Genomic DNA, 22,869 nt, shown 5'->3' on the forward strand with positions numbered 1-22,869 from the left:
TCGACACGATTTGACAAGCCGATTATAGAGACGTGTGATACTTGTTCGAAAGTGTCCGATATTCGTTCGATTGTTTCGCGATATCAAGAAAACACACGCGAGAGAAGGATAAATAATTCAACGTACACCACTGAAACTTTGTCAATATCACCATCGTGAAGTGTGACGCGTAACTAACCTTATGCGCTATCTCGTGGTCAGTTTCGGTATCGATTTCGCGCAGTCGGATACATAATTCGCGCAGTTATCGATATCCCTTGGTAAAGTGTACGTGAAATAAATTATTTCGATTTTATTTAAATTAATTATATATGAAATTAAATAAAATAAATAAAATATTAAATAAAATATTTATTAAATATAAAATTATATATTAAATATAAAATTATAATATAATTATATATTAGATTTTTTATTAAATACTATAAGCTGTGTACAAATTAATGCATATACTTAAGAAGTAAATTTTTAGAATTCTTTCTTCTTTAGTTAGTAACATAAGAAGAAAAAATAAAAACAATTTCTCATGAATAATAATAATTATGTTTCATTGATAAAATCGAAAAAAAAATCTATGAGAGAAATAAAAACCTGGGGTAACATTTTACGTGGCACAAAAGTAAATAAACAAATATAGCAAGTACAAATAAATGATTACAATTATTTAATTATTTTTTCTCGCGGGTTATTTTGCAAGAAATTTAAAGTCATGTTTCTCTCTCTTTTTCATCATTATAAATATAAAATTATATATTAGATTTTTTATTAAATACTATACGCCGTGTACAAATTAATGCATATACTTAATAAGTAAATTTTTAGAATTCTTTCTTCTTTAGTCAGTAACATAAGAAGAAAAAATTAAAAAAATTTCTCGTGAATAATAATAATTACGTTTCATTGATAAAATAAAAAAAAAACCCACGAGAGAAATAAGAACCTGGGATAACATTTTACGTGGCACAAAAGTAAACAAATATAGCAAGTACAAATAAATGATTACAATTATTTAATTCTTTTATCTCGCAGGTTATTTTGCGAGAAATTTAAAGTCACGTTTCTCTCTCTTTTTCATCATTATAAATATGTACCTGTCATTCCGTTTAAATTCCCTTATCTCTCGCGTGATTACCATTCGTTACAACTGCGTAATAAAACTGATAATAAATCCCGACGACAAGACAGACGCGGCCGATACGATATCGGGCGAATCGTCCGATTTATTTGAAAGTACACGATGCAGACGTATGTTAAGAGCCAGCTTCCGTCTGCTTGCGCGCGTTCCTGACAAGTGACGTTGACTTGGCGCACGTCGAGATTCGGTATGACTCGATAGGGCGCGTATCGCGGCTGGGGGCGTTTTATTGGAGTGCACGAATGCGTTTGGAGTGTGTGCGCTCCTTACGAGGCCGCGTTGCGTGTTGGATGGAGTGCGGGATACGATTTCGCCGATCTAGCGGCTTTATCATAATCGTCCCGAGATCGACCAATCGATAAGCCCGACACCGACACCGTCAGGAATGCGCGATGCGTGTCCCGGCGACGCGAGCGCAATATCCGAAAGTCTCGTGAACGATGTCCGGGTGTCATCAATAATAATAATACGCAGCGGAATAGACGGGACGCGTTAACGAGACGCGGCTGGGGGGAGGAAGGTATGGAGGGTGTCAACGGTCAGCTGCAGACAAAGTATCAGAAAATTGCCACGGAATACTCGAAAGTGAGCGACATTCTCGTAAGATTGTAACAGATTTTGACAGATTTTCACGATGCACATGGCCGTTTTTCGATGTTTCGCCGCCTGTGTTTTTTGTTTGTTGTACAAAGAGAGTGATCTTATTTGCAGATTCGTGCGCAAGCGAATGTTCTGAAAAAGGCTGTGATAGAGGAACAAGCACGTAACACGGATATTCGGAATCATTTGAAGGAGAGGGAAGTGGAGCTTCGTAGAGCCGAGCAGGAAATAGATAGTTTGACATTTCGTAATCAGCAATTGACAAAGCGTATAACTGTGCTGCAGGAGGAACTTGATAAGGCACAGAACAAGTCTAAGAAAGGTAAGAGCAAAGTGCCGGAAAACAATAGTCAAATTCCTCCACCGCCGCCAAACAATATCTTAGACGAAGAATTTCAGAAGAAGATAGTGGAGAATGCTCAATTATTATCACAGATTAGTGATAAAGATAGCGAAATTGAAAGTTTGTACGAGAGAATACAACAGTTAGAATACAAAGTCGATTATAGCGAAAAGTCTAAAGTAGAATCAGAGTGTCAGTTTCAAAGCACTATAGATAAGTTAGAAAGAGAGAGAAATGACTTGCAGAGGAAATTAAATGATAAACAGAAACAGGAAGAGACTGTATCGTGGTCCAGTAATGAAGGTAGACGCGATGGCTTCGATTTTGATGCCAGAGGAATACTCTCAAATCATCGTCAAACGGAGCCATCGCCGTTCTCTTCGCCATCTGCTTCGCGTAGATCATCGAAATCACTTGGAGAAGGAAAGCCACAAAAGTCGCAAGAAGAAAGTAATGAATTTTTCTATTCAAAATCATGTGATTTAGAAAAAGAAATTAATCACTGGAAAGCTCAATATCATATATTCAAGATAAAATATGATGAATTAGAACAAAAAAAAGCTGGAGCAGCTTGCCAAATTGATAATGACGCATTGAAACCTGTGGAAATATATAATATGGTATTATTATGTATATTCTATTATTTTTAATATATGTATATTTTATTATTTATAGATTATTGACTTGTTGACAGATTGGCAAATTGAGTGCACCTTTTGCGTTACCAGAAGAAATCGAATCTCGTGAATTAAAGATTAGGGATTATTTTTTAGGAGAAATTGAAAGATTAACCAATGAAAAACATGTCTGTCATATAAAAAACCTGGCAATGGCTGCAAATGTAATAAGATATATTTTAAATCTTATTTCTAACGAGTAAACGCATATTTTCTACTTTTTCTCGTGTAATGTTATCTATACACATTTGTTCTTTGTATTTTAGAGCGAAGTTATGCATGTGCAATTAGATACAAGTGAATCCAAGAGAGAGAAATGTGAAACAGCGCTATTAGAAACACTTTCTAATTATAATGGTTTACAAAAGGAAAAAGAAATGCAAGACGGAAATTACAAGATACAGCTCAATACCATGAGCGAACATCTTGCCAACATGAATGAAAAACTTATCTGCCAAACAGAAGAGATACAGCAATTGAAATTTGAACTAGCTAATAAGGTATAAATGTGTATACAAGATAAACAGGATGTAATCTTGTAATAGCATTTAATGAAAGATGTAATTTTTCAGAATAGTAAGAAAGGAAAACAAAAGTGATCCAGATCAGAATTGCAAAGAACAATCATTGACATTCCATCAGCACAGTATGATTTAATCGATCATCGATAAATATAATTATGTATATATATATATATATATATATATATATATATATATATATATATACATATATATACAGCTCGTATCTATTAAAGCAGAGATTTATGAATTTTTGTGCATACTTCATATCTTCAGCTCGCACGATAAAGAGCTCTCTAACTCGATGTTACATTATTTATGAAATCAAAATAAAATTTTACTGATGATGTTCTTTTTATAAATGCTTATAAGTCTAACTTTACTTTTATGTTAAATATGTACAACGATTATTCTTATTTGCTCATACTTATTTACAGTAATCAACTGATATAGAATAATTTATACAATCTAAATTATTAATAATAAAAATATTATTATATATATTTATATATTAGTATCACTTGTACAAGACAGGCATGTGTAAACTGACACCTGCCATTGTAAATTGCAATCTATTCTTCATTGTATTAAAAGAGATATGAGAAATATGTACAGCTACTGTTTATAGTAGGTGTTGTGATAAAATTAATGTAAGCCAAAGCAATTGTGTTGCTTTGTGTTAATTATATAAATAAAATATAATTCTTATCTGATTATAAATCTTATCTGTCAGTAACATGGAAATTTAAATTTACATTATGTTATAAATTAATTCTTTTATGAAATAATGTAATATAAATAAATACATTTATAATAATTTATTCCATTTTAATAGCAAAGCTAGCACCACAACTACATCCTTTTTCAGCTAGTGGATTATTTGTTATCCTAAAGGCAGATCGTATCAATTCTGTATGGTATTCTATTGTTGATCCCTTCACATATTCTAATGATGTCGAATCTATAATTACTTTAGTACCATCCTTTTGAAATACTCTGTAATGCAAAACATGATATTTCTATAATATTAATCATCATTATTTATACATTAGATATTTGTGATACATACTTGTCATCTTCTTGTATGTTTGGATCTAGATCAAATTTGTATTGAAATCCGGAACAACCACCACCTTCCACTACAACTCTCAAATATGTACCATCGCTTGCTATTTCCTTTAAGCGCTTTACGCAACTCTCACTGATAATTAAATCGTCTTCAGCTTTGACAGCAACATTTGTTGACGTTTCTCGAGATGATCTGACTATAGATATATTGTACCATGGACTATAAATATATCATAGTTTGTTTAATATTAATATTATATATAAAAATATATATATATATATATATATATATTATGATTGTTTTTAATTTAATATTAGTCATACACACAATATTAGTTATACACACACACACACACACATGTATATGTGTATGTGTGTGTACTTTTTTATTTATCATTTTTATTAGAATGATATATATATATATATAATTGCAAATATTGTGTCATGTTTCCGAAGCATATATAAAATATAGAGAATTAAATATTATGTAAAACTATTTTGCGGTATGTGAAATTAAATATATGGCCACGAAAAAATTTAACTTACGTCAATAATCGAGAAAAATATCGATTTGCAGCAAAATTTGAAGACAAACCCCACACAACATGCGTCAATTTCGCCATGTTTCCGACATCAGCTGTTGAGTTTGTTCTAAATTTTGCCACTTATCCGCAAGCAGAGGTTTTCTGTGAGCATCCCATTTCGAATCACATTGCAAACGGCCACAGCCAATCGTATCATTGCCTGGAACAATTGGCCAATCAGGAATTCCTATTTTGAATTAACCAATTGGGCAATCAAATTCCACTCGATATTCGAACGAACCATTCGAAACGTATTAATTCCGATAAAACCTACGGCGAGCGTTCTAATTGGACAGTTGGAAAAAGTAAATCTATTATTTATTTTTCGCGCCACTTTCGCGCGCTGACGTTTCGCGTCAATCATTTTTCTCTCCGCGGTTCTTATTTCGACCGAGCACGCTCCGTTAGCGTGAATCGTTGGACAAGTTCCAATTCTATTTTAATCAAGCGCGATATATTTGAATACGCACGCTCAGATCTCATTCGCACTCGACGGATTCAACGTCAAACGTCACGCTTCCAAACTCATTAAGTGACGAATATTTCGTTGATCCAATCTTCACATCATCGAAAGCTTTATTCATAACAATGACATTAATAAGCGAAAATAAATATATAGATTTGAGAAAAATGGCAAGTGAAAAATTAGAGGAGAAGGAAATGAAATAAAAAGCGAGATGGAGAGAGAGCACGGTATCTCGTGAAGGCACCGACTTCCGAGAAAGAAAAAGATAACGAGAGATATTGCGACGATACGTCGCAGAATGGGATGCGAGGTTTCTGAGGTGGTTGGACGACAATCGCGTGACACGAGCATGAAAGAGAGAGGCTAAATATCGAGGAAAAATAAGAGAAAGAGAGAAAGAGAGAGAGAGAGAGAGCGCAGAACAAAGAACGTTACGTCAAGAGAAGAGGAGGGCGACAGCGGCGCGCGAGGGTATATACGATCAGCTGATGAGGCACAACACAACACAAGAAGGCAGTCGGTCGACGAGGTGGAAGGCCAATTGTTTTCTCGTTGCTGCTGTCGTTGTTGGTTATGGCGACGAGTAGCTCTGACGGCTCGTGCACGGCCCCCGCGGACTTTCAGCTCTCGTCCGAGCTGGAGGACGCGTCCAGCCGTCTGAGCATGAATCTACTCAAGTGCCCGTTGTGCCATAACAGCCGCCGGATTTTTTATTGCCGCCAGTGCGTCCAGAACGGCGATTTTATACACTCGAACACCGTCTACTCGGAACGGTGGGTCTCGCTTTTTACGATTTTTCGTGACAAGGCAATTCGTTTTATTCTTTTGCGTCTTTAGAGTTGGGGCGAATTAGCTTCGTGTAATTTTCGGAGCGCGTTTTTGACAATACGGATGATGTATAGTAGCGACGTCGAAGTTTGAAATACGCACTGGCTGCGGTTATAATTATTGATGATGTTATTTAGGTTCGCAGATAAGCAAATGCGACTCGTGCGACTGAAAGCTGCTAGAGCTCAATTGGAGGAAAAGTGCATGAAGGCTCTTGAGAGGCATAAACAAAGAGATAAGCTGGTACTGTATGCAAAAATAAGACGAATGATTAATTAATGTTTTTTTTTATATTTATAAAAGAATGGATTATTGCTTATAGATGTATGCATGTAATTTATTATGTGACCATAAAGAAGTTTCTCAGGCAGTTGATTTTTTTTTAATAATTAACTAAAAGCTGTTACAAGCATTTTTGTCATGTAATTTGAACATATGTTCAAATTACATGACAAAAATGCTTGTAACAGCTTTTGAACATATGTGTATTTATATTTTCGATTGAAACATCTTTTCGATATAACAAAAATTAACTTGGTAATGGAACATTTCATGTGTTAATTGGTTAATTTTAGATTTGTGATATAAACGTATGTAAAGAAAGAGTGAGACTACTTCAGTCTCTGGTAAATGAGACAAGGCAGAGCATCAATAAAGGTGAGTGTCATTAATCGATGATATTTGTGCTAAATATTTGTTGTATTAATTACTTAATTTTCAATTATATTATAGGTAATCAACGTTTGAACATTCTGAAAGATGTCAATTCTCAGTTGACTCTACGAGTGCCAAGGCATGAGGACAGAATAGAAAAACTACATCGCTATGTTAATGGTTTGAAAGTTAAACAGGAAAAACAGAAAGAAGCTGTGGACAGAAAAAGGGAGCAACTAAAGAAAGTTATCAGAACTGCTGCCAAGCAATTAATTCAATACATTTTCCCATTATCTAAAGTCCAACCAAATAAAAGGTATATTTAAAGTCCACTTAAACAAAAAATATATTCTTTTGAAATATATGTTAATGTTATAAATTTTGTTTATAGTTTGTGCAGCAGCGAAGATAGTGACAGTACCACTTCAGACATTGTTACTAGTGCATTAGCAGATGCATCAGGTACATCATACGTACGCGGTAGATGGATAAGTGAGAAAGAGAATTCTTTAGAAATCCATCATTGTATAGTTGAACCAACGTTGCCAGCAACGGGAGATTATAGTGCTTATTCTCTTTGGGGTAATTTTGTGATTATTTCTGATGATTAATGACATTGCACATAAATGTAAATATATTCTTTAGTTGCAGCAAATAAAGATGGTGTGCCAGGTGGAAATAAAGAAAATGCGATGCACAATCCAGCATATAATATTAGTGCTGCTTTAACTTATGCTACACAATTGGTTAATGTTCTTGCCTATTATGTTAATGTAAAATTACCGTACAAAGTTACTTGTGGGTATGTATTAAAAGAATTATAAGAATTGTATAAGCTGCTTGCATATATGTATATATATTTTTTTTCATTTGTGTGAACATTCATTAGTATTGAACGCTTTTTTATCCAGATATCAATTTTTTATCAGACACACCCAACATGAAATTTTTATCAGTATGGAAAAATACTGATTTAATACTGATATATTTAAATATTTACAACATCGGCAAACTTTTCTTCATCTCTACATTATGTTTTTTCAGAGAGTTTTGTGGAAATGAATTGTCGGACCAAAAATTTGCTAGAAAAGTAGCAAGGCTAAATAGTAATGTATTACATTTATGTTTTACACAAAACACTGATATAGAAGTTTTACATCCCATGCATACATTGCAAAACTTGATGCATTTGCTCAATACCGAAATTAGTGATCTGGGAAGGTAATCTATAATAATAATTTTATTTTATCCTTAAAAATAAAGCAACACAAGTTTATAAATGTTTACTAATCGCGATATGTTCATGTACTATATATTAGAGTTGGACCAATGGAAGTTGATCCATCCATAATAGCACAACTTCATAGTCAATTAATTCCTGATTTGGAGAATAGTGATGACTCAGCTTCTGATGAAGAAGATTTATGTTGGGGATGGGAAGCTGTAAGTCATACTTCTGTAAGTTATATACATGTATATAACAGATTGCAATTATAAGATATAATTCTGAAGTATTTTCACGAGATATATTCGTGGCATTATATATATAAACAGGTACCAAGTATCGCTTGTCCCGAAATGGCAGTACCTACTTCTGGTGCAATGGTTAATCAGCAAGCTGCTAGTATGCAAGTGCATCAGAGTGTTGCTGGTGGCTTGGTAACAAGTGCAGCAGCTAGTATCGCCTCGATTTGGCGAGGTTGGACTAATAAATAATTTTTATCTTTCAATCAGTACATATATATAAGCTTTTTTCTGTATATACATTCACATTATATTTTGAATTTTTTAAATCAAAGAGAGAACAGAAATTCTAGGGAAATACTTCAAAACATGATGACGATATTTATATAATATTTATATGTCATGAGAGGAGGCAGATATAATGCAAAAGCAGGATGTAAATATTATACATGACTTTTCCTGACTTACATGTGACATTTAAAGTAGTTCAAATATATGCTGTGACAGATTTTGTTAGATCTGAGATATCTAACTTAATTCAAAACTAAAGTAAATAGAAGAGGATTAGTAAATATATATACGACTGTTTAATATATAAATTTATGGACATTTTATATATTTCAATGCACCACAAATATAATAGTTTAGATTGTGATATATTAAAGTGGATGTTTATGGTCTATACAAAACAGGATGCATATTAATTAGCACAAATATGTACTCTTATAGAATTTGTTATGATAGAATATATGAGAGTGTGCAATGACTGCCTTTTCTATGCTCACCGCATTTGATGTGATTATATATTCATACAAAAGAGATATACTTCCCTATAATGCTTAAAAATATGTTATTAATATATTTTTTATATTTCGGATGACCCGTTTTTAATGTAGCCGATATTGAAATCTATAATAAATAATCCGAGCATCTATGAGATTGTCTCCAGTATTTTGCAATCTTTGGCAGCAGAGAATTTTAATTGCAATAACATATTTGTTACTAAATAATACGAAATAAAAATTAATGTATTTATTTGATATACATCAAATATGAATGCTGAAATATTTGGTTACTGTGGACAACACATCCATTATATTATTTATTATGAGTGATTATTATATAACATTGTTTATATTTTCTACCATTTAGCATAAAAATAAGATTTGTTAAACATTTCATATTTAATAACATAAGTATTATAAAGCATATTATGTTAATTGGATTTGATTACATTAAGTATATTAAAATGAGAGCATAGTGTAAATAGTATTGTGGTCATTGTGGAATATGTAATCATCCACTAGATATTCTAGCACACAATTCTACAAAGTATATAGATAGTTAAAAATACTAAGTTAATTTAGCCCAATTAGTCTACAATAATTCTCTTTTATTTTTATATAATACATTGAATTAAGCTTCATATTTTTTTTAGATAAAGAAATAGTAACTTATATTGGGTTATCCAATATTGCGAAAAGGCCAAGATGAAGATAATTAATTTATTGACAATTGAGAGCAACACAAATATAGGTGTAATCCATTTCCTAATTATGATAAAAATATGCTTTTTATATGCAACATTGATACTATCAACATTTTCAAGTTATTTTTTAAACCATAAAAATGGAAATATATGAAAAAAAAGACATTGCAGATAGATAAATAGACTCATTCGTTACAATATTACAATTTTCTTATGCTTATATCCAATTTTCTAAGTAATGTTATAGAATTTTATAACACAGATAGAAAAGGTATTTTACAAATCACATAATATATTAGAATGTTGACAAATATGAATTTATATATATATAATTTTATTTCTTAATGTAATCACTGCTTGCATATAGCATTAAAAAGGCGTTACCAGAATACATTTCAGAGATTAGATACTAAAATTGGACTAGATAATAGCAAATTTTAAATTACAGCGCAACAATTTAAATCGCACTTTTGTAAATGTACAATAATAAAATATGTTAAAAATAGTATAAGTATATATTGCATATGCATTGTGGATGTGCGTGTGTGATCGAATATATACAATTTTTATCTTATTATCTCATAAAATGGCTATGTTTTATCTGAACAAAGATGCATTGTGATACCTCGAATAAACTAGAATTTGTTCTTTTTTTAATGTTATTGCTGTAAATTTAAGTAATATATCAATATGAATATAAGAAATCTCATACTTTTTAAATATACCAATAATAGTAATATCCATACTATTTTAGAAATCTTTTGTATCTTCTTCAATATTTTGGAATAAATATGTAAAAGTAACATATGTAGTATATTATATTCAATATACATCTGTATAAAATAAATAAAATGCTGTATTACTAAGTACTAATTCACGGTAAATACATAATAAAGTAATAAAGCGCTTGTAAAAAATAGAAATTACTAAACAAATATCTGATATAAAAGGAAAAAGGAATATATAGACATCATTTTTTTTATTTTTATATAAAAAGCGAAAAGTTTATTTTTATTTACGATAGAATTTTTTTTGATTGCATAAGAAGTGAGATACAAATATGATACAGAAAAAATTAACTATGCTCTTTGGAGTTTGTTATGCATACAATTGCGTACAGCAATTAATTGAACATATGTAAATTGATTTCTACAGTTATATAATAAATATTTGCCATGCTTATATATTTAAATTACGCTATGTTTAAGACAAGAGTTTAGACTTTTAAAACAATTGAGAGAATATAAATTGTACATACATATATTTTCACAAAAAGAGAATACATATCAAAATTGGAATAATTTTAATCTTTAATTTTACGGACAATTTCTAATTTAATAATCAAAAGTAACTCTATGTTCATTTGTTATGATCATTTGTTGAGGCTGGATAAAACTTAATAAAAATTAAATACACATATTGAAAATTTTTAAATATTAATATCACTCATATATAAAAGCATTAAAAATTATACATCTGTGAGAGATATATTGAAACAAATTTCTCAAATCTTTTATATTTTTTTGTTAAAGAGAAAAAAAAGTATTTTGTACAATGTACATTTACTAGATGTAATAGTAAGATGATTTTTGAATAATATAAACTATGTTTTATTATTCAATTACCAATTCTGCATAGTCTCTGCATGTAGCACTCCACTATGACTCTCTTGACGATATCTCATTTTCACCACTTTCGGACTGGCCAGTCTATTGCAATTTTACGTGTATGAAATCGTAAACTGTATACACTAACTGCTCTGTGATTTCTGTAAGCATATCATTATATACTATTTTAATTTTTGCACATAGACAACTTTTTGAAGAGATTGAATATGATAAAAATAAGTTAGTTAAACATTATCCGTTTTTAAATATACATATATTTTTCATTCATATTAGATATTTTCAAAAAGAGTAAACTTTGGCAGTGTCATATAGAAAAAATTTGTATGCACAATATCGTAATAGAAAATAAAATTTAACATAAAATCGCGTACACATATCACTTTTTTTACTTATAAAATATTTTTTATTTATAGAACATTATAAAACTTTTTTTATTTATAAAATATAATATAATAATAGAATAAAAATTTTGCTTAATATTTTCAGATTAAGTTTCTTAAGTTTTCAGAATTCTTAATTCTAATTAATATTATCATTACATAATCATGTTGTTTATTAAAAAAGAATCATCTGATTGAAAATAGAATTGAAAATAGAAATTTAAAAAAAGGATTTTTTCTTTGTCAAAGTATAGATCGTCTAACACTTATATGAAGGATTCTAAGAGGTGAGAATTATGAAAAGGCTGTCATTTATCCGGAGTTAAATTCTGCAAATTGCAAAATTTTAGAATCAAACGACTGTATATATAAACATAATTAGGGTAAAAAATGATTGTAATAGTAAGATATTTGATGTTAAAACAATTTCTTGCGACAATAAAATTTATAATTATATATATATATATATATATATATATATATATATATATATATAATATATATGAAATATCAAAATAAATCAGTGTAATCATATAATTATCCAACTATTACAATGTTAATTGAACTTAATTAATACATAATTCTATGTAACAATGAGATTAATAAAATACTACTTTTCGTTTTTATGAAGACATATATTTTACACAACTTTTATTTCAATAGTCCTATTCTGTAGAGTACAAATATATCGAAATATAGTAAATAATATATTAAATAACAAATTAAGCAAGTATATAAATATACTAAGTACAAATCACATAGGTTTCTTTACAGTAAAGAACGTTTGCCATTTCATGTAGTTGTTATCCTTTTAAATTTCATAAAATACTTAGCTCAATAATGTGTATCATATTCAATGTGCAGAATAGGACTATATATGTAAAAAAAAAGTTTATTACTACACAGAAAAAATGATAGCCCATGTTAAAATTCTAATTCAAATTTCTACGAAATAAGTAACTTACATTAATATTGTTAATACTGTGTAAATGATCAATAATTTAGAAAAATTGCTATCAAATTAAGATTGCATATTTTTCCATCAAGTATATTTAATCCTTCATTTAGAAGCATATCTGTATATTTCTACAGATCGTTTGCAATATGAATTGGAAACATATACCATTAATACGGGCGTTATGTCATTGTCACTAGATGAGGCACAAAAGCTCAGCAAAAAGAGAGATACTCAGCTAACAAACTATTTTTTTTTTATAAATTCGTAATCTAGATACTCTATAATGTTTCTAATTAAATTCCAAATGTTTCAGAAAATTATAAAGCTTTACTTATATCTGCAATCCTGTGAAAATCTAATCGTTTAATTTTATATGAAAATTAAGAAATAACAATTTTTTTATCAAGGCGCGAAAATTCGTTGAGCTTTTAACGATGAGCCATCCTATTCGGATAATCCAAGATTGGTTGCTTTTAACGCTAATAATGTTAAATGGGAGATGTTGTTAAATTCGATGAAAATAATTAAATATAGAGATTATCACCTCGATGCGTTTCAGTAACATCCATCTAAGAAGAGTCATCACGTGAAACCTCATGAACTTCCACGCCCTATCAATTAGATGTGAAATAAAAAATTGAAAGTATATCAGCGAGATATAGCTTTACATTTCCATTTTTAGTAAGACATTGTTAGTAAAAATAGAGTTAATTCATTCTTCTGCATAAGATATTTATATATTTTTTATTTCTAATATATATTACTTTAAAACGGTAATAGATATTGTGTGTTAACGTTGTTAGTTTCAGGATATTTCTTTTCATAACTAGAACGGTGATATACTTTGGTACAAGTATATTTCATCGTATGTATGAGGATGGCCTTGATGTATAGTTTCCATTTTTTTTTTCAAAGAATGTGTATTTCTATACCTATATATATATATATATATATATATATATATATATATATATATATATATATATATAGGTAATTATAAAAATCATACATGAATGAGTTAATGATTGATATGCATTATTCTATTTTTTACAAAGCTATTTTTTATTTAAGTATATATTAATGCTAAAACATACGAGATTTATGTTGTTTTTACTACTGATTGAATTGTATACAATATGTTTGATAATACATTTATTACATTTTCGAATTTATGTTACACAATAATTAAACAATAAACATTAATTACAATACATTTTATAAGTTGTTTTTAAATCTATTATTCTATGTATATATTTAATATAAAAGACTAATTAAAGAGACAGAAAACATCCTTTGATCTATCGCAATACGAAATTGCCAAATTATGTAATTTATGAAATACATTATAGGAAACTAGACTCAAGGCCCCCTTGTTAGCTATTATATATATATGTGTATATATATATATATATATATATATATATATATATATATATACACACACACACACACACACACATATATATATATATATATATATATATATATACATATATGTATTTATATTCATCTCTTTTAAATTACTTGAAGAAAATATCAGTACAACACAATTTCTCAGATAGATTTTTTTCTGCATATATACAGGACTGATACTTTTAAAACTAAATGATCAGTTTTCTCCTACTCTTCTCTATTCTGTATGAAAGTGTGTGTACTAGATTGATGGTTTCATAAACATTCAGAACTGATTATAAATGAAGAGTAGGAAACACTGATCACAGAGAAGTATATTCTGAGAGCGCTAATATTTCCTAGATCTACAAAAATATATAATTATATATAGCAATATTATGCACTTTTTATCAACATGGCAAGAGGGTGACAGAAATCTTCTACCAAATTCTTATTAAGTTTTCATAAAAGTCTCGCTTCATCATGTATCACGTATGTATTGTAATACAGAAGTTTTTGTACACGTTGTTGAGGAAAGTACATTCTTGATAATGTTAAATTTGGTTCGCATATGTGAAAGAGCTATTCAAGCAGTATAAAATGTATAGTAGTTATTCTATTGTGCAAATTTTACAGTGATTAAATATTTACGGGGATACCGTACTTTTAAAGTATCTTTAAATAAATGCATACATAGTAACATATTATGCTCTCTACACCTTTTTTTACATATTTATATTTTAAAAAAACACACTTACACCTTCATTATTTTCTATATCATCTAATTTTCCATTTTTATTTCAGTACATCTAATTTTTAATATAGCATCTGTTTAACCCTCTGTGCTTATAACTGTATAATATACAAATACTTTACTCCCTGATTAAAAAAGAAATTTATAAAATCCACAGCAATAGTGATAATATATAAAAAAGAAAATAGTTAAATGATGAAAAAAGGTCATTGACCAATTGGGATTACATGTAAACGATATAATCTACTTTACATTTTCTCTTGAAATATCCCATCAGTTATAAAAACATTTTCGTGTATCTGCATATAAGATGTTTTGTTTATTTGACACATTCATGCTCTAAATAAAATATAATTCAGAATAATATAGCGTGGATTAAAATTAAATACAAAGATAGACATTTATAATTATTCTTAGTCCCCTGTAATTGATATTTTACTTGTACTATTATTCCATTAAAATTATTAACTGGCTTAATTTGCAAATCAATAATTTGCATAAAGTAATAGAACTTAGTTAAGTAAGCATGTTCACTATCAATGCAGAACTTTAAGTTTCAGCCATATATATATTTCTTCCTCTAACATAATTAAACTTCATAATCTTTGAAAGAAAAAAATATATCCTTTAGATAAATATATACTCCCAGAAATTGTTTTTTAACGGTTGTTGCAATTATTAAAGTACTTACAAAGTACTTACAAAGGATAAGAAAATTTTTATGTATATAGCATGAGTCTCTTTATAAACAATATGGATAAAAACACTCTTACAAAAAAGTTAGTATATGTAATATTTCATAAAAATTTACTGAATATTTAATTGATTTACTCGCTAATTTATGTTGCCAATCGTGGTTTACTTTAAGGATCTATTAATTATATGCCTTATCACAAACTTAGTTCTTTCAAGACTCACGACTTTATAGAATAACATTGTAATTTTTTTTTCTTTAACATTGATAGGATTTCCTTATGGATTACTATTCAAATAAATGTGTTCTCGATAAGTTCTCTGCATCTTTATATGAATATGGGACATGTCTTATTATTATGTAATTGTACATTTGATGCAGTATAGAAAAAGATCTCGAGGGTTAGTTATGTCAAAGGGATGTATCCAACACTTACACTATACGCTTTGCTGGGACATAATTCTCGAAACACTTTCTCGATGAAGGGTTGCCTGCAAAAAACAAAAATGAGATTATGTCATTTTATGTTATAAAATCTCTAAAATCGCGTATAGTACTTGTAAAGTACTAATATATACATTCAAGTACATTGAGACAAGGTCAAATATAAAATTATTAGACTCATACGACAGAAATCTAATTATATTCTGGAATCTAGCCAAATTGGTAGAAGACCGTTTATTCTGTTATATTTAATAGTAGCAACGCTAACGTTAGTCGCAACGCTAGTGATCTCAAAAAGAGAGTAAAAAAATTCATTTTTTTATATAAAAATGTGTGTATCTAGGCTATATGTGTATGTATTTGAATGCTATACATATATACATGTGTGTGTGTGTGTATGTGTGTGTGTATTGAGTTCTTAAAAATAATTAATAATATATGTGTCTGTATATGGATATAAATTATGTAAGTATAATTCATTTTTTATATTATTTAAATTATAAATTAAATTATAAATTTTAATTATAAATTAAAATTATAGTTTTAATTATATGTGTAAAAAACTAACACTTAACACTTATCAATGATTAACTATGTTAAGAGAATTGAATTGATCTCATGAGAATTTGTCATTTAAAAACATTATAATTATATAAATTGTTTTTATAACTATAAAAGTTGTTTTAATGTATTACTCACTTAGCATGAAGACCACCGCCTGGAGGGAGATAAGGAAAATCTTGGTCACTTCCCCTAAGAAGTTCGAGCATTTTTAGATAGTCAAATTCATTCTTATCCTCCTCTTGAGCGACTATTTCTACAAAAACAAAAAAAAAGATATTATATAAGATAATTCTCATCATTAAAAAATATTAAATTTTAAATATAGGATATCACACATAAAATATTAATATACATAATAACATAATAAGGTGTTTCTCTTAGATTATGTGCAATTATGTGCAATTATAGCAGCTGTTATGTAAATATATGCTTAATAAAGTGCGCTTAATATATAGTGAGCATACAATATTTATATTTCAAAAATTTTCTAAATGTAGTAAATTATCTGTTTTCTATTAAAACTGCCATCATTTTACGCATTCATGTGTGATTATAAGTGTGCATTTTTATTTCTATTAATAATATATAGACTTAAAGTACAGAATAAATGGGACAATTTATATAAAAAAATAGCTATGCTTGTATATGTTAATTCTATGATAATACTAATAATAATATTATTGTATAATAACTCTTATACATGCAATTTGTCAAAATGCTTTTAAAAATTATACAATTAACTATCAAATAATTAATAGATATCGAGAAATACAATATAATATGTAAATGTAATGTAATAATGTCATGTACATGCATCTACTTAGGACTGGAAGAGTAAATTATGTACACTACATTTCTTATGGAAATATACTCTTGTCTTAAGTAGATACATTTTACAGTCTAAAGGCTTGTCGATGTATACATTGTCCACCTCTGGAATTGTATCTGTTATTACGGGTATTAGTTAAAAAAAGAAAAAAATTTTTTTTACACAATGTTCCTCCATAAGAAATGCATTGTTATAAAAAAGAGATGTCAAAAGTATATAATATATAAATAATGTTAGAGATTCTCGTAAGAAAATTTGCACCTACCTTATGGTTTAGGTGAACTTTAAAAAAAGGAATACAGAAAACAAGAGGAACAACTTTCTCTTATATATAAAACACAGTTTCTGCTTAAATGTATATATATTTAATTTTAGATTAATTTACCAACTCCAAGGGTGGAACACATCTCTTAGCAATAATAATTTCGCATTATGTATGTTTATTAGTAATTTATTATTATGTTTATTAGTATTTATATTATTTATTATACATGACAAAATAATGTATACTCATTTTGTAGTACAAACTAATTTCTTGTCTTCAAAAGAATTATATGAAACATTTAGTTTGATTATAAATAGAGCGCAAAAATTTGTGTAATTTTACAACAAGCTTTCCTAGAGAATTTTATTGTAAAATTTCACAAATTTTTATGCTTATTCATAAATATAACATTGATGCAACACTTTTAATCAACCATGTATGGAGTAAGTAAAGTTATTATAAAATAGTTTTGATGAAATACTGTAAATACTCTTTTTATGCATATAAATTTGCATTTTTTATATTTTTATATTATCATATATATATATATATATATATATATATATATATATATATTCATGACGTAATTGTACTCATAACTTCAAGGCTTTATAATATTTATGCATTTTTATAGTAATATTAATATTTAGAAAACAAATGTTTCACAATATCGTTTAATGCCATCATTAATAGCTTTCATATTTGTATATATATAGTACTAATTAGTAGATTTGAAACATATGTATGTTACATTAGTCAGGTATGCACAATTTTAATAATATAAGATATTTGAACAAAGATTTCTTTAAGCATATAAATATATAATTGCATCTGTTCTCATATTATATATGTATCATATATTTTAAATATGTAATTTTTTACAAAAATTTGATAAGATATTTATATTGGGAAAGAGATGATAGAAAATTAAAAAATAACAGATGCAACATGATCAAAGTCATTAAGGTAAAACAGATATGCACTTTTTATCAACACACAAGACGATATAAGACATTAACATTATTTTATGAGGGTTTCCTCATGTGGCAGATATATCACTCACACGAGACATTAACTTTATTAATCACAAAGTGCAATGTGTTAAAAAAAGGGAATCACATATCGCGTGGTTATTGTTACATATAGTTGGTGCAACCGATTGTGCAAGCCTTAACATTTATATTTGTTTTAAAATGACCATTAAAGTTAATGTGTGTATCAATATTTTAAAATTCATATTGTTATTACTGCTGTGCATCTTAAAAAGATTGGAAAATATTTTATAACTCTTTTTTATAAAAGATTTGTTTATAATAACTGGTTGCATTTTATGGCACATATATGATATGCAGATTGTAAATCAGATTATTCTAAAAAAATGAAATTTTAATCAAAGACTAGATTAAAGCATCTACAAGAAATTATCCTATATTTGAAATTTTTATATTAATTTTTGGAATACGCCACATATCACCTAAACAAAACAAATTATCAATAATAATTATCAGTGATTTTTTTAAGTAATACTATAATACTAATATTTTTCTGCTAATCTCTAATTTTAAGTATCTACTTATAAATATTTGTAAAATATTGTAATCTATTGCACTATTTAAAATCACTTATTTAATTGTTATAATATATATTGGTCTATCTTTTTAATTTTAATTTTATTAAATTGTATTATTTGCAGCATTACGAATTTCTAAAAATAAGAGGGAATTTATATTGCTAAAAATAGAGTTTTCATGTAACAACTTTCATGATAATGTCTTTACACAATTTTCTTTCTCTTGAAGAAAATCCTTCTTTACAATTTGGCACTAATCAACTTCTTCATGTTCTGCACGTTTCCATTAAATATGCATGAAGAAGAATTTGTCATTATATACTTACATTATATACTAGTAAAGTAAGTATTAATTTATTATATCACGTTTGTGATGTGTATGGCATTGTGATCTTGAATTAATGCAACAACATAAAGAATATAACGAATTGAAATATGGAAAAGTTAAAGAACCTTTAATTCTCCTTGCTATAGCCATTTCCAACTCTGCCTCCTGTCTCTGTGCTTCGGGATTTGGTTTTGGCGCAGCCGGGAACGTCACCAGAACTATACTCATATTATCTCTGCTACCCTGTAATTAAATTTCAGATTTGCTCAAATATAGCCTTGTATAAGAAACTTTGTAATTGTTAAAAAAAAAAAAATATTGTAATGCAATATTTATCTTTTGTATAAAATCGCAATTCAAAAATCGCAATTGTAATAAAAATATGGATTAGTGTATAGCGCATACTAGATAAAGAAAAATAAGAGTCTGTGCTGTTTGATATATAATTCAAATGTATCAATTATTCGATTATTTGAAAGCACACACAAAAAAATCTTGACATATATTTAAAAATAAATTTATTTAAAAATAAATTGATTTAACAGAATAGCATGCTACTTTAATTACACAAATTAATAATTAATATATAAAATATATAAAACATAATTATATACCTTATAAAGACAGGTGTCTACAACCAGATTGGTAACTGCTTCTAAATCATCAGTTAGTAGCAGTCTCGAATGTATAAAATTACATAAATCTTCGTTGTTCATTACATCCCAAATGCCATCACATGCTAAAACTAAAAACTCGTCGTGTTCATCGTCCCTGTCTCGCACGAATATTTCGGGTTCCGGCGACACTAACTGCTCACAAGGGCCTCGATCTTTTAAATTTTTGTACTCGTAATCACCCAACGCTCGGGAAACAGCCAGAGATCCGTTAACTCTTTGGATCATTACACTACCACCTGCGTTCTGAATTCTCTCCTTTTCGGCAGGTAAGACGGGCTTGTGATCCCGCGTCGAAAAGACTGGAATTCCCGATCTACAGAGTACGGCTCGGGAGTCGCCGCAGTTGGCGATATAAATATTTTTGGGTGATATAAATGCACACACCGCGGTAGAACCGGACTTGTCCGTGCCAGCACACATCTCGGGCAAATCTCTCATTTCGTCGTCGAGTCTCAGAAACCCGGAATGAATGCCTTGGATAACATCCTCCGCCTTAAATTCCTCCGTTTGCATTATACATTCTAGTAAGTGCTCCGCACTGTGCGCCGATACCAGTGCACCCGCATGGCCGTCGAATACTGCGAAGTAGCTCCAATCTGAAAGACCACCCTCTAAACAGGGAATCGCTCTGTGAGCATCTTCCATTTCCATCCGCCAGCCCTGCATACTGGCGACTCCGTATCGCAAGCCATTGCCAGTACCATGTTCGTTACACTTTTCTGTTTTCGGAGTATCCAAAAATGCCCCCATATTACTTATCAAATATCTGTTGTATTACAATGAACTTGTTCTCTGCTCTATTATTTGATCAGCATCATTCCTAATGATCTTGAAAATGGCACTTGTGTTTTACCTAAAATTAAAAACACAATTATATTATTTACAAATAAAATTGTAAATTCGCCAGTTGCCTTTCCGACAAGATCTCGAGCGGAAAATCAAATAAACTAACTATTACACGTTGCGTGTTTTACAGGATGATCTTGAAAAAGAGATTCGAACGCTGTTCAACGACAACAACAATATATCGATAACGCGGGTCGAGTCAAACTCTATTACGAGTACGAGGTTCAAACGATAAAGGCCGAGGTGAGACGAGTCGACACGCACGCGGCAAGAACATCCGCGTAGACGGCACGGACGCGTTTTTAGAATGTGCGTGCGTGATGCGTGCGTGCATGTCGACGCGCCAGCGTACGTTATCGCCGGTGCGAGCGTACAAATCTATCGCTTACGCCACGCTTACGTCGTCGTAAGCGAGGACAGCGATATACGAGGCCGCGCACGGCTTTCCATTTATTCACTCTATTTGCGCGATATCGCCCGGATATCGGCGGACGGCGCGCAACGTTTCAGGATATCCGAGCCGCTTACTTGGCAGCGCTGAATTTTCGCGACTTAAAATAGTTTACGCCGCTCGCTCGCTCGCTCGCGCGCGAGCGGAGGAGGACTTACGTCGGCGGACCGTGACCGAGTATCATCGTCTCGCTTCAGGTCGCTTCAGGTACTGAACTTGAGGGGCGCGTGCTCCGACAAGCTGCCGCTGCCGCTGATGATGCCACTATCGCTGCCTCGTTGCCGCGATGGTACAACGTCGCAGTAAATCCCTCCCGGAATCCTCTACCACGCTCGCATCGTGTTTTCCTCGAATCGCGCGGATATACGTCGACCGTCACACACCACGTCTCGGCCTCGCTCGTTCCAGTTGGCTCGTCCCTCAGGCTGGCCCGTGCCCGTGCCCGTGCTCGTGCCCGCTGCTGCACACACGGAGAAACAACGAAATCGACTCGCATGAATGGCGGATACACACGGCGGTCGGCGCGGCGCGCATGCGCCGGTTTATTAATAGCGGCCCGCGCGCGGTCGTCACCGCCGGCCAATCGGCGCCGCGCGATTTCCGTTCAAGCCCGGCCCGATATCTCGTTTTACAAGCCACGCCACACACCCGGTGTGATAAAATTAACTCGCGCCGCGCACGATACTAGAATTAACTCGTCGCGAGGGCGATCCATGCCGAGCGTTACGCCGCGATTTCGCGCTCGATCAATTTCGCACAGTCATTTATTCGCACACGGACTCGTTAATTAGCAAACGTCGCGTCACGCGTATATATCGTATAGCCTCGATTCGGCGAGTCGTCGCGCTCCGGAATTTTTCGAAGAATATATTCCCCGCTGTACTTTATACTCGGATCGGTTTATTGATCGGATAATAACCGATGGGAATTCCGCTACGACGAGAACGTCAACGGGTCATTGGATTACACGTTATTACACCTAGATACACTCCATTAATCCGCGTTTGTTGAAGCGTCGCTCGATCCCGTCTATATAAAACGCCGCCTCGTCCGATTGAGGCACGAACTCATTGATCTCGTCGCGCGCGAGCGTCCTCTCGCACGTGAAAATGCGCGCGATGATTCCGAGGAATCTATCGCTCTCGACCTAGTTTCGAATAATTGTGGGAAAGTAGAACGCAACGGCAGAAAGGCCTCTCGAATCTATGGGATTCGGCAAGTTTTCCCTCGCGCGACGCATGCGCGGAAATAAGAGTTAAA

The 22,869-nt window shown here is 30.7% G+C and overlaps 4 protein-coding genes across 8 annotated transcripts; 2 read left to right on the top strand and 2 right to left on the bottom strand.

Annotated features, from left to right (window-relative positions):
- The first annotated feature begins 1,220 nt into the window (after positions 1-1,220).
- LOC105259566 lies at positions 1,221-3,428 on the top strand. Of its 2 annotated transcripts, none has more exons than XM_025413608.1 (5): positions 1,221-1,735; positions 1,847-2,698; positions 2,773-2,919; positions 3,022-3,255; positions 3,328-3,428. In XM_025413608.1, exons 1-5 carry the CDS (start codon positions 1,658-1,660, stop codon positions 3,352-3,354), a joined length of 1,338 nt encoding a protein of 445 aa, XP_025269393.1. In that variant the 5' UTR covers positions 1,221-1,657; the 3' UTR covers positions 3,355-3,428. The 2 variants fall into 2 exon arrangements, with proteins under 2 accessions (XP_025269393.1, XP_011269882.1); XM_011271580.3 differs by having other exon boundaries at positions 1,224-1,720.
- A 643-nt stretch (positions 3,429-4,071) lies between these two features.
- LOC105259573 (iron-sulfur cluster assembly 2 homolog, mitochondrial) lies at positions 4,072-5,051 on the bottom strand. The gene is made up of 3 exons (XM_011271594.3): positions 4,891-5,051; positions 4,346-4,564; positions 4,072-4,272 (listed from the first exon to the last, which is right to left on the bottom strand). The coding sequence occupies exons 1-3, from the start codon at positions 4,965-4,967 to the stop codon at positions 4,095-4,097; spliced, it is 474 nt and encodes a 157-aa protein (XP_011269896.1). The 5' UTR covers positions 4,968-5,051; the 3' UTR covers positions 4,072-4,094.
- Positions 5,052-5,412: 361 nt separating this feature from the next.
- On the top strand, positions 5,413-9,462 carry LOC105259580 (beclin 1-associated autophagy-related key regulator). Of its 2 annotated transcripts, none has more exons than XM_011271607.3 (9): positions 5,413-6,167; positions 6,360-6,465; positions 6,798-6,879; positions 6,955-7,192; positions 7,268-7,458; positions 7,522-7,678; positions 7,921-8,097; positions 8,196-8,334; positions 8,431-9,462. In XM_011271607.3, the coding sequence occupies exons 1-9, from the start codon at positions 5,968-5,970 to the stop codon at positions 8,590-8,592; spliced, it is 1,452 nt and encodes a 483-aa protein (XP_011269909.1). In that variant the 5' UTR covers positions 5,413-5,967; the 3' UTR covers positions 8,593-9,462. The 2 variants fall into 2 exon arrangements, with proteins under 2 accessions (XP_011269909.1, XP_011269917.1); XM_011271615.3 differs by having other exon boundaries at positions 8,196-8,319.
- Positions 9,463-11,338: 1,876 nt separating this feature from the next.
- Positions 11,339-22,668, bottom strand: LOC105247762 (protein phosphatase 1B). 3 transcript variants are annotated; one of them, XM_011252145.3, is made up of 7 exons: positions 21,265-21,602; positions 20,250-21,165; positions 19,761-19,878; positions 16,779-16,896; positions 16,072-16,126; positions 13,340-13,406; positions 11,339-11,597 (listed from the first exon to the last, which is right to left on the bottom strand). In XM_011252145.3, the coding sequence occupies exons 2-6, from the start codon at positions 21,060-21,062 to the stop codon at positions 13,365-13,367; spliced, it is 1,146 nt and encodes a 381-aa protein (XP_011250447.1). In that variant the 5' UTR covers positions 21,063-21,165; positions 21,265-21,602; the 3' UTR covers positions 11,339-11,597; positions 13,340-13,364. The 3 variants fall into 3 exon arrangements, with proteins under 3 accessions (XP_011250447.1, XP_011250441.1, XP_011250450.1); XM_011252139.3 differs by lacking the exon at positions 21,265-21,602 and adding an exon at positions 21,768-22,668 and having other exon boundaries at positions 11,350-11,597; XM_011252148.3 differs by lacking the exons at positions 13,340-13,406; positions 21,265-21,602 and adding an exon at positions 21,768-22,668 and having other exon boundaries at positions 11,352-11,597.
- Between the last annotated feature and the right edge of the window lie 201 nt (positions 22,669-22,869).

Source organism: Camponotus floridanus, unplaced genomic scaffold, assembly GCF_003227725.1.
Source record: "Camponotus floridanus strain SB8 unplaced genomic scaffold, Cflo_v7.5 scaffold69, whole genome shotgun sequence".
NCBI classification, from domain to species: domain Eukaryota; kingdom Metazoa; phylum Arthropoda; class Insecta; order Hymenoptera; family Formicidae; genus Camponotus; species Camponotus floridanus.

Bases quoted from the DNA above. Each gene is read 5' to 3' on its own strand.
- LOC105259566 (XM_025413608.1), top strand. From the start codon at position 1,658: ATGGAGGGTGTCAACGGTCAGCTGCAGACAAAGTATCAGAAAATTGCC. The intron at 1,736-1,846 runs GTAAGATTGTAA...TCTTATTTGCAG, and splicing joins CGAAAGTGAGCGACATTCTC to ATTCGTGCGCAAGCGAATGT. The intron at 3,256-3,327 runs GTATAAATGTGT...GTAATTTTTCAG, and splicing joins AATTTGAACTAGCTAATAAG to AATAGTAAGAAAGGAAAACA.
- LOC105259573 (XM_011271594.3), bottom strand. From the start codon at position 4,967: ATGGCGAAATTGACGCATGTTGTGTGGGGTTTGTCTTCAAATTTTGCT. The intron at 4,565-4,890 runs GTAAGTTAAATT...ATATATTTATAG, and splicing joins TATTTTTCTCGATTATTGAC to TCCATGGTACAATATATCTA. The intron at 4,273-4,345 runs GTATGTATCACA...TTTGCATTACAG, and splicing joins AACATACAAGAAGATGACAA to AGTATTTCAAAAGGATGGTA.
- LOC105259580 (XM_011271607.3), top strand. From the start codon at position 5,968: ATGGCGACGAGTAGCTCTGACGGCTCGTGCACGGCCCCCGCGGACTTT. The intron at 7,679-7,920 runs GTATGTATTAAA...ATGTTTTTTCAG, and splicing joins CCGTACAAAGTTACTTGTGG to AGAGTTTTGTGGAAATGAAT. The intron at 8,098-8,195 runs GTAATCTATAAT...ACTATATATTAG, and splicing joins GAAATTAGTGATCTGGGAAG to AGTTGGACCAATGGAAGTTG.
- LOC105247762 (XM_011252145.3), bottom strand. From the start codon at position 21,062: ATGGGGGCATTTTTGGATACTCCGAAAACAGAAAAGTGTAACGAACAT. The intron at 16,127-16,778 runs GTGAGTAATACA...TGTTTTTTGCAG, and splicing joins GGCGGTGGTCTTCATGCTAA to GCAACCCTTCATCGAGAAAG. The intron at 13,407-16,071 runs GTAAGTGTTGGA...TCTAATTGATAG, and splicing joins GTCCCAGCAAAGCGTATAGT to GGCGTGGAAGTTCATGAGGT.